The sequence below is a fragment of the Astatotilapia calliptera genome, chromosome 10 (genome assembly GCF_900246225.1).
Source record: "Astatotilapia calliptera chromosome 10, fAstCal1.2, whole genome shotgun sequence".
NCBI lineage: Eukaryota > Metazoa > Chordata > Actinopteri > Cichliformes > Cichlidae > Astatotilapia > Astatotilapia calliptera.
Genome location: NC_039311.1, coordinates 32392931 through 32404298, shown reverse-complemented (window position 1 = coordinate 32404298; position 11368 = coordinate 32392931). Strand labels below are relative to the sequence as shown.

Sequence of the window (11368 nt, the reverse complement as noted above, 5' to 3'; positions counted from 1 at the left end):
TAATAAATTAATTCTAAGTTTATGAAATTGCATCAGTTTTTTGTAAAAAAAAAAGAAAAAAAAAAGAAAAAGAAAAAACAAACAGCCAACTGTAAGTTTAACTGAAGTTAGTGTCACACTAGTTCCCTCAACAAAGGCCACCAAGCTTCTACCAGATTTTCAGATTCTTGCAAAAAGAAGTTCTGTGCAAAATTAATATTAATGATACTTGGGCATTTTGTCAATCACAAATTTCTTAATAATCCATCCATCCATCTTCTTCTGCTTCTCCGGGACCGGGTCACGGGGGCAGCAGCCCAAGCAGAGAAGCCCAGACCTCCCTCTCCCCAGCCACCTCCTCCAGCTTATCCGGGGGAACACCAAGGCATTCCCAGGCCAGCTGAGAGATATAATCTCTCTAGCGTGTCCTGGGTCTGCCCCAGGGCCTCCTCCCGGTGGGACATGCTTGGAAAACCTCACCCAGAAGGCATCCTTGTCAGATGCCTGAACCTCCTCAGCTGGCTCCTTTCGATGTGGAGGAGCAGCTGCTCTACTCTGAGCCCCTCCCGAATGGCCGAACTTCTCAACCTATCTCAAAGGGAGAGGCCAGCCACCCTTTGGAGGAAGCCCATTTCCGCCACTTGTATTCGCGATCTCATTCTTTCGGTCACTACCCACAGCTCGTGGACCATAAGTGAGGGTAGGGACGTAGATCGACCGGTAAATTGAGAGCTTTGCTTTTACACTCAGCTCTCTCTTCACCACAACAGACCGGTACGTCTGTCAATCTCCAGCTCCCTTCTCCCGTCACTCGTGAACAAGACCCCGAGATACTTAAACTCCTCCACTTGGGTCAGGAACTGCTTAACAAATTCTCTGTAATAATTATAATAATTATATATGAATTATTATTTAACTGTAAAATAGTCATAAGAACACTTGGGTGTAAGCCAATCACTTCATGAATGACCCAGATAACTCATGTAGTCTCTGTTAACCACTATTTAACAATATAACAGCTTCAAGATTCACAGCTTACTGCTGTACTGTCTGGTGTAGCTGAAGAGAAATGTAAAAACGTTTAAAGGTTTTGTTAACATTGACTTTATTTCAAACATTAAAAGAAAGTGACAGAGACAAGGGAACCAAAATGACAAAATGTTAACTAATTAATGCAGTACTTTATCAGTAGATTTTATATATGAGCTCATCAGTACATAAACAATTGGACAACTATTATTAATATTGGCACAATCAACCATGTAATTAAAAGATCACCATTTCTAGAAATGATTTGTGTCAGACACTTCTTCAGGACAAAGTGCTGATTTTCTTGGTGGGTAACACAGCAGCAGGTCTGAACCTGCTCAAAGTTCTTCTGATAGACTCTCGCAGCTCTTTGTTCCTCAGACTGTAGATCATCGGGTTCAGGAAGGGAGTGAGAGCAGAGTACAGCACAGACACAATGATCCGCACCTGAAACAGAGTCAGATGTAATGCTTAATTCATCTGTTTATATACTCGAGGATGACATTGCTGGTCCATCTGGTCCTTTAGCATGAATGGTTTTTTACCCAGGAGTCATGCTGCATGGCCCTTGGTAAAAACTGGCATGACTTTTTTTTCTCTGAGATTTAAACCAGAAACATTATAAAAGTATCCAGCTCTGTGGTGGAAGTCATATCAACATGTTATCACAGTAATGATGCAAGTACTTTTTGGTTTGTCGTGGTTTATTGTATCCACAAGGTGATTTAACATATCACCTGGTTGTCAAGAGTGTTGGGGAGTAACAGAATACATGTACCGGCGTTATGTATTTAAAATACAAAATATGAGTAACTGTATTCTGTTACAGTTACCATTTAAATAGGTGGTAATCAGAATACAGTTACTTTGCTGAAATAAATAGAATACACAGCAATCGTTTCTGGCTTCATATATTAGGCTATCCCCTCTCTATGCCTTCTCCAATTTTGGTGATTAAACGCACTTGGCGCAGGTGCATGTAGTCATATATCGCATGGCTATGAGCAGCCGGCCTGAGTTCGAGTACAATTCGCAGCAGGCCCTTTTTTCTTCTTCTTTTTAACAATTTCCATCTGGTATTAATAAAGTTTACCTGATTCTGATTGCTGGAAACCCAAACAAAACACATAATAAGAGGCTTTAATGTAAATGTCCTGTTAATGTTGGTGGCATCAGCTTTTGGGCTGACCCAGAGCCAGCCCAACAGCCAGCAGTGCACGGGCAGGAATGCATTTCTTGGAAATTCCAACACCACCTCATAAGAAGAATGGGATGGGCGAAACTTCAGTATCTTTGATGTACTATTGCTGTGTGATATTTATTACTTTTAATGAAGGATACTCCATACCGAGCTAACATTGTTAGCTGGCATTAGCTGAGGGTAGTTTGCAGATTGTTAGGCCTTTTCTAAATCCTCATGTACAGTGGCTTGCAAAAGTATTCGGCCCCCTTGAACTTTTCCACATTTTGTCACATTACAGCCACAAACATGAATCAGTTTTATTGGAATTCCAGGTGAAAGACCAACACAAAGTGGTGCACACGTGAGAAGTGGAAACAAAATCATACATGATTCCAAACATTTTTTAGAAATAAATAACTGCAAAGTGGGGTGTGTGTAATTATTCAGCCCCCTGAGTCAATACTTTGTAGAACCAGTTTTTGCTGCAGTTCCAGCTGCCAGTCTTTCAGGGTCTGTCTCTACCAGCTGTGCACATCTACAGACTGAAATCTTTGCCCATTCTTCTTTACAAAACAGCTCCAGCTCAGTCAGATTAGCGTTTGTGAACAGCAGTTTTCAGATCTTGCCACAGATTCTGGATTGGATTTAGATCTGGACTTTGACTGGGCCGTTCTAACACATGGATATGTTTTGTTTTAAACCGTTCCATTGTTTCCTGGCTTTATGTTCAGGGTCGTTGTCCTGCTGGAAGGTGAACCTCCGCCCCAGTCTCAAGTCTTTTGCAGACTCCAAGAGGTTTTCTTCCAAGATTGCCCTGTATTTGGCTTCATCCATCTTCCCATCAACTCTGACCAGCTTCCCTGTCCCTGCTGAAGAGAAGCACCCCCAGAACATGATGCTGCCACCACCATATCTGACAGTGGGGATGGTGTGTTCAGAGTGATGTGCAGTGTTAGTTTTCCACACAGAGCATTTTGCATTTTGGTCTCATCTGACCAGAGCACCTTCTTCCACATGTTTGCTGTGTCCCCCACATGGCTCGTGGCAAACTGCAAACGGGACTTCTTATGGTTTTCTGTTAACAATGGCTTTCTTCTTGCCGCTCTTCCATAAAGGCCAACTTTGTGCAGTGCACGACTAATAGTTGTCCTGTGGACAGATTCCCCCACCTGAGCTGTAGATCTCTGCAGCTCGTCCAGAGTCACCATGGGCCTCTTGGCTGCATTTCTGATCAGCGCTCTCCTTGTTCGGCCTGAGTTTAGGTGGACGGCCTCGTCTTGGTAGGTTTACAGTTGTGCTATACTCCTTCCATTTCTGAATGATGGCTTGAACAGCGCTCCGTGGGATGTTCAAGGCTTGGGAAATCTTTTTGTAGCCTAAGCCTGCTTTAAATGTCTCGATAACTTTATGCCTGACCTGTCTGGTGTGTTCTTTGGACTTCATGGTGTTGTTGCTCCCAATATTCTCTTAGACAACCTCTGAGGCCGTCACAGAGCAGCTGTATCTGTACTGACATTAGATTACATGCAGGTGCACTCTGTTTAGTCATTAGCACTCATCAGGCAACGTCTATGTGCAACTGACTGTACTCAGACCAAAGGGGGTGAATAATTACGCACACCCCACTTTGCAGTTATTTATTTGTAACAAATGTTTGGAATCATGTATGATTTTCGTTCCTCTTCTCACGTGTGCACCACTTTGTGTTGGACTTTCACCTGGAAGTCCAATAACATTGATTCATGTTTGTGGCTGTAATGTGACAAAAAAAAGTTCAAGGGGGGCGAATACTTTTGCAAGCCACTGTACACGAGTCCGTACTCGCATTTTCGCGTGTCCGGACTTCGTAAGTTCACACAGGAGTCCAGACTTCCTGAGAACGCAGTGCGATCGTTCCACAATTAGAACGGCAGTGTACTTGATGACATCACAGCTTTTTACTGCCATCCCCTCTTAATTTAGCTGTGATTGATATTTGCAATGGAAATTACACATGACATAAATTATACATGATGTAGCAGATTTCTTTAAGAAAAAAATAATAATTTGAACTAATTTTAATTGAACAAATATTTAAAATATTATCTTTTTGAGCAGCCTTCAGGATCTCCACATATTAACATGGTGGTTTTAGACTGATGGATAGCATTAACAACTTGCTAGCTGCAAATAATCATGTGCAGTTCCACATGATTATTAACAGATAAAAAGAAAACATATTACTGATCCAGAAATATGTCTGTGAAGGTTCTCAGTTATCCAGGTCATCATAGTCAGAACTCAAGAAGCTTCTCAGATGAGAAGCTTTCCAAGCTTCTTAGACTGATACAGAAACAGTCTCCTATACACAATCACTGCAAAAAGTGCAGCCTTACCTAATGTCCATTTTATATTAAGATTATATTAAGATTTAATGATCTAGTTGGCATTGTAATGGCGAGTAGCCTTCAGTAATAGTAATACATCTGTAATATATCTGTAGTGGAATACACTTTAAAAGTAACTTTCCCAACACTGGCTGTTAACTCTCTGGGCTCAGCCCTAAATGAAAACACAAGTGAAACAAATGTACCTTATTTTGAGGCAATATGTCTGTGTAGGTTCTCAGTCATCCAGGTCGTGGTAGGATGACCTAGATGACTTCAAGCTTCTCAACTGAAGAAGCTTCTCAAATGAAAGGGGAATTGCCTTCAAGAAAGTTAAAGAAGTCCAGCTTTCTTTCCAAGCTCTTTAGACTTACTTTGAGCAATGTCACCAAACTCTTAATGTTACTGTTAATGTTGTTTCTTCTGACACTTTAAAACCGTTTGACGTATAGTAATGTGCAAAAGTGTTAAACCACATTTCTTTATGTTTTCCTTTAAAGTCGTCTTAACCAATAGTTCTCCAGGATTTCTGAAGGTCTTTCAAATTCCTTCTTTAGCCACTGGCTTCTTTTTTGCTCATCTCACGCTCTTATTCACACCTAGGCCAATTTAGAAACAACAAGTACCCTAACCCACTCAGGGGAGTTTACATGAAATCTTGTCCATGAGAGTCCTGGTTCTGCTGAAGAAGAAAAGGTGGAGAATAAATGTGGTTATAGCAAATATTGACAGCTCATTAGAAATGTCCAAATGCTGTTTTTGTCATTGATACTGTATTTCCATTTTGGTCTGTTTGTTTCAGTAAATCTCTGCACGTATTTCTTGTTTTCCTACCAAAAATATAAATAAATAGAGGTGGCTCAAGACCTTTACAAAGTACTGCACTGAGACATTACAGAGAAAGCAAAGCAAAGTTTTTACCTCTGATGAAAAGTTTCCCACTCGGTAGGAAATGTATACAAATGAGGCTGCTGCATAAGAGATGGACACCACAGTCAGGTGGGCAGAACATGTTCTGAGCGCCTTCAGCCTCTGAGCAACAACCATCCTGGATATGGAAAAACCAATCAAGATGTAGGAGGAGAGTATGAAGACACCTGTGGTCACCAGCGACACCATTGCAAATAAGAGAGACACAATGTTATCCAAAGAGGTGTCACTGCACACAAGCCGCCTTACAGAAGATGGGTCGCACCAGGCATGTTTCACCACATTTGGGCCACAGTAAGGCCTCTCAAAGGCAATCACAGTAACAGGAAGAGTGCAAATTGCACCGAATCCCCAGGCTCCTGCAACAAGTAGCAGTCGGACAGGCCTGGTCATGATGCTGTTGTATTGCAGAGGGTTGCAGATCGCCACGTAGCGATCGTATGCCATGACTGTGAGAATGGCACGGCCTGTAACAGATAACTGAATGAAGAAGTACATCTGGAGGAAGCAACCCAGGACAGAGATGGTTAAGATATCTGTCAGTAAGCCAGATAGCATGTTGGGGATGGTGGTTGTGGTGTAGACCATGTCCACAAAGGAGAGGTTGCAGAGGAAGAAGTACAGTGGAGAGTTGAGCTTTGGATCCGTCAGTGCCTGCAGCAGGAAAGACATAGATGGTAATCGTCACATCCTCACCTCATCCTCAACTCTTTATTAGACTAAGACAATATTGATTAAACTGTTCTCTGTACCACATAGATGATGATGCTGTTTCCTCCCAGGACCATGATGTAAATCAGCAACAGGATGGAAAAAAGTATTATCTTTTTCTCATCGAGGCTTGTGAGGCCCTGGATGATAAAGAACGTGACACCACCGAGTCCCAAGGTCTCATTAACAGAACTAGATCTGTGATTGGTTGACAAAGTTGGGAAATCTGAAGGAAAAAAAGAGCTCATCAGTGTTCATCAGAGGGGTCCAAGTCCAAAAAGGTGCATTGTTTGTGCTGCTGATATGATGTATATATGAAGCCAGCTGTGATGCACCCACTGGCCAGTAAAGTTCCACTAAGCATTTTTTCTATTGTCCTCAAGTTTTTTTGAAAGACGTGCCATGCTTATATGATAGCAACATGCCAATTATAAAGTAACAATGCCCCAAATCACACTGTGTTTTATTCTGTTTTTCTGTGGGACCATTAACAGGGTGATCATCATGTTGAATTTATAAGACTTAAAACTATGGTGTAAGACCAAAACTCATCAAGTATGTATAAAGCTCATAAAATAACTTAATGTTAAGGTTGTTTCCTACAGACTTCAAAACTAGATTTTTCATCCAGAGGAGCGGTCTTCTGCTGACGTGGTAAAAAAAAAAAATGAAAGTGTCAGGCACTTCTGCTTTGGCTTTCCTTTTCAGAATCAGAAACTATGACCATCTTTTACACGGATATTTATATATTAAATTTATATTTAGGCAGACAATATGTTAAAAAGCCACTTTTTTTTCTCTTGGCATAACATTAAATCTAGAAGATGGACCCACCACAGTATAGTTTGTACTACTAGTATGTCTGTGACAGACATGAGAGATTGCCATTCCCACATTACATAAATTTTTAGTCCCACTAACCTCTGGCAGGAAGCTGCAGTCCATCAGTACCAGTTTTTTTCCCCATGCAGCTGGACTATTTCACAAACTTAATAAAGCATAAAAGCCCCGAACCTCAAAATCTCTCTTTTTCTTAGTGGAGAGAGTGATATGTTATGTGTGATATTGGTATAAATATTAGGTTTTTCATAGCTAAATATTCATATTTTTTTTTTATTTTTAAGCGACTGTTTGTAACATGATAGCAAGACAAATTCCTTTTTTATGCAAAAAGAAACAATAATTGTAATTCTGATTCTGTTTACTGCTGAGATGCTTTAAAATCATTCACAGTGAAGTTTTTCAGACTGGCCAAAATGTTCAAAATTCATCTACTCATATAAAAAACATGTTTCCAAAAATAAAGAAACAAGGTTCAAGCCATTTTCAGCGATGATCCCAATACTTGCCCAAGGAATTTGTCCTTGCCTTCTTCAGAGGCAAACAAAAAGTACTTTTTAGTCCTTCGATCTGGATTACCAAGATTTCTTATCTTATGAATACAGCTATGGTTAGATGATGACTTAAACCTAGGAGAGTTTGAGCCATGTTTAGCAAAAGCATTATCATTGTGGTCTTAATTACATTTTACACAGTACTTCAAAATCAGTATACTCACAGACATTATATTATTCAGTACACAACTGCACCAGGACATTAGGCGAAGGGGCCCTCTGCGTTTCTTGGTGTTTCTCTGTGTCATCCCCACCTCTCATGCCATGTGTTCCCGTGCCTTTTGTCTCCTCGTGGTTTCAGGTATCACAGTGTTTAGCGTTTTGTTTTTCAGTTTGAGTTTGCATGACGTTGGTTTTCCCATTCTAGGTTTTGGTAGCTCCCCAATCATTATTTCCTGTTTTTGTCACTGTGCAGACACTGTAAATAAAACGCTCACTCGAATCACAGCCTTCGCCTGCATTTAGGTCCTTCCTTCACAAACACCACACGACTGTTGTAGCAGCCGTGACGAGTAGGAAATAGTCAAAAATGAATTATCATAAATTTGTAAGTAATGCATTTTGGCAGGGAATGCATTTTGTGTCAAAAGCACATATTTTTGCAGAAAAAGCAGGGAGGTTTTACCACCAGCTGTGACAAGGTTTATAATTTTACTGAGATCACTTTTTCAAAACCTAACCAAGAGGTTTCAAATGACGAACCTTAATCAAATGACATACATGCAATTTAATGGATAAAAAAAAATCATACAAGTGATTTGTGGAAAACTGATATGTAACTCAAAGTTCAACATCTGCCATGAAAACAAATACACTCTTTGTTAATTGTTAATCTAGAATTTACCTAACTTTTTTAATAAACAAATAGAGTGGACTGAAGAAAAATTGTGCTCAAGGACACAACATACTGTTGTGAAATGTGGGCCAGCAACGGGAATCAGTAGATTAGTAGTCATGAGTATATCATGAACTGCTATGAGATCAGGCTGGGTTTTTTGTGAGAACGTCAAGATTTGTGGTATTTTGAGCTGTATTAAAATGATTCCTGTAAAAATAAGTTACTTGTGATCACAATGACAAGCATACCTAAACAATCACTTAACCTCCTTGAAAGTAACCACCATTTCTATTGTAAAAATCTAATTTAATCTAAAATCTAATGGTATCAGAATTATTAAATAACTTAAGCTAACAACTTACTCAAAATTGAGTCACATGAACTCCTTATAGCAAAGTAAATGAGTACCACCTATTTTAAAGTTAAATTTACTTTAAGAACCCTAAATTTTAAAATAAATGAACCCAAATAAACATCAGTGTGACTGGACTAAAACTTCAGTATGACTGTACCAAAAACCAAATTGTACTTTTGCTGTATTACTGTACCCCATAAGCAGGTACTATAACTTCAAATAATACTGTAGGTTTGGTTAAAACAATAGATTTAATCAAATAATGACATTAGTTAAAAGAAACACCACAAACACTAATAATGCAGTTGTTATATATATTTTTGAGTTGTCTGTTATTTGATCTCTTGGATTCCAACTATGGTTGTTATTTAAAGAAAAAGAAAATGTGTTATTAACATTGTGGTTAGGGTCCAGAACTGTAAAAGCACCAACAGCAATAACAGAATCAGTTTTAAATAATTTTTACCAAAAAAAACCCCCAAAAACACTTCATCACCTTTAACAAGTGTTTCTGTTTTATATAAATGGCAGATTATGAAGTTTTGACTGGACATCAGTAGTTAGTTGGTGGAAAAGTAAAGACAGTAAAGTAAAGGTACAGACCTCTGGGACTTTGGAGTGGAATATCGAATGTCCACAGCTCCATCTCTTCTCACCAGACAGACGGATGAACCTCCCAACAGGTGACCAGGTAAGAAAAAATTAGCTCGATAAACGACAATGACAAGTGAAGAAAAATTTGATGTGTGCATGAAAACATTAAAAGGCTGCAGAACACAAATGAAACCCCTCCAGATTTAAAGGTTGCTTTACAAAATATGTGAGAAGGTATCACTGGCTTGTCTAAGCAGGACTGAAGTCCTCTGCTCCACATTCTGCCTTTTCTAGAAAAAACAACTATCTAATGAGTGACCAGAAAACTTTAATTAGGCTGAGTTACATCAGAGCATCAGAATTAAAAATGTAACACACAAGAACACAAAGAATACCAAAGGGACTTGTTTTAGGTACCTTTGTGGGTTTAAATGCAAAAAGCACAGAAACATAATTATCCCTGTAGCCATGGTAACAAAAACCTGCTTCAAAACACTTGCTTAACCTTCTCATTATACAAACTGTTGCTTTAAGTGTGTGTGTGTTTATTCTCAATTTGTAGGGCAATGACTTTTTACATTTTTTCTTCACCTCAGCTCAAGGCTGAAATGGCCCCCTGTACTAGATTGCCAGAGCAATCAAAGCTGACCAAAAGTCTAATTCCATGGGTTCAACGACCTCCAGAGCTGCTCTAGTTGGCCTGCCAGTGTCTGTCCCACAGGCTAAACAAGGCTGTTAAGACTCCCCACCTGAGATTACCAACATGACAGGCATTAACAACCTTACAGCCACAGCTCTGTCCACACTAACACCCCCCCCCCCCCCAAAAAAAAACAAACAACAAAAACAAAACAAACAAACAAAAAAACAAATATTTAAATGAACAAAAAAGGGAACAACTCCCTTTTAACATGAAGAAACCTCTGGCAGAACCAGGCTCAGGGAGGGAACCCATCCGTCCATTCTTCTCTGCTTATCTCGGAGGCTAGAGGGGCTCGAGCCTTTCCCAGCTGTCATAGGGTGAGAGGACTATGGCAGAGGTGGGACAGACAGCTATATGCACTAACATTCACAGTTCATACTTATTGGCAATTTAGAATCATCAAGTAACCTCACATGTCTTTGGACTGTGGGAGGAAGTCAGAGTACCTGGAGAGAACCCACGCAAACACAATTATGCTAACACCACACAGAAAGGCCCTGGCCAGTTAGTGGATCTTAGGACTTAGGACATTCTTGCAGCGAGGAAACAGTGCTTGCCACCGAGCTGTCGTTCTATACTTAAAAAAAAAAAGTAGGAAAGCTATGGTTACAAGGTTTGATTTAAAAAATTTCTTTACACTTTTGTTAACAACAACAATGTTGATATTTGTAAATTAAAACATTTACATTTATTTATTTATTTGAGTCCAAGCAACTAACCATTTTTGCTGGATTATGTCACATCATTTTAACAGGAATTAATTTAGCAACTGTTAAGTTGTTGAATTTCATACAAATCGTAAATGATTTGATTACATATACCATAGAAACATCAAATTATTTTGTTCAAATTATAAGTAAGACTCATGTAAATGCAATAACCAGCCAATTTCACTTTTTTGAGTGCAGTAGCTTCAAAAAGTTACAAATGCCGCCTCTGCCAAATGCTTTCAGTCACCCTGACGATACATTATGCTAGACCTGTAAATCTAGGCTATGCTAGGCTGGCATCTTATCTTAATGACCTTGTAGTACCATATCACTTCACTCTCACACTGCAGGCCAACTTGTTGTAAAGAGTATTTAAAAGTAGAATGGGAGGCACAGCCTTCAGTTTTCAGGCCCCTCTTCTGTGGAACCAGCTTCCAGTTTGGATTCGAGAGACAGACACAATCTCTACTTTCAAGATTAGGCTTAGAGGTTTGGGGTCTTCACAAACCCCTGTTCTCTGCTGGCCATCGGGGCGGGGGGGCTGGGAGGTGTTGGCTGTCCGATTGGGATCTGGGA

The 11368-nt window shown here is 39.7% G+C and overlaps 1 protein-coding gene across 1 annotated transcript; it reads right to left on the bottom strand.

Moving 5' to 3' along the window:
- Nucleotides 1–1290: 1290 nt before the first annotated feature.
- Nucleotides 1291–9431, bottom strand: or6at1 (odorant receptor, family 6, subfamily AT, member 1). The gene is made up of 4 exons (XM_026181289.1): nt 9389–9431; nt 6240–6424; nt 5479–6141; nt 1291–1455 (listed from the first exon to the last, which is right to left on the bottom strand). Exons 1-4 carry the CDS (start codon nt 9429–9431, stop codon nt 1291–1293), a joined length of 1056 nt encoding a protein of 351 aa, XP_026037074.1.
- Nucleotides 9432–11368: the final 1937 nt, after the last annotated feature.

Excerpts from the sequence above, each read along its gene's own strand:
- or6at1 (XM_026181289.1), bottom strand. The coding sequence starts at position 9,431 with ATGGAGCTGTGGACATTCGATATTCCACTCCAAAGTCCCAGAG. Across the intron at positions 6,425-9,388 it reads TCCACTCCAAAGTCCCAGAG|ATTTCCCAACTTTGTCAACC; the intron begins GTCTGTACCTTT and ends TTTTTCCTTCAG. Across the intron at positions 1,456-5,478 it reads TGGGAAACTTTTCATCAGAG|GTGCGGATCATTGTGTCTGT; the intron begins GTAAAAACTTTG and ends ACTCTGTTTCAG.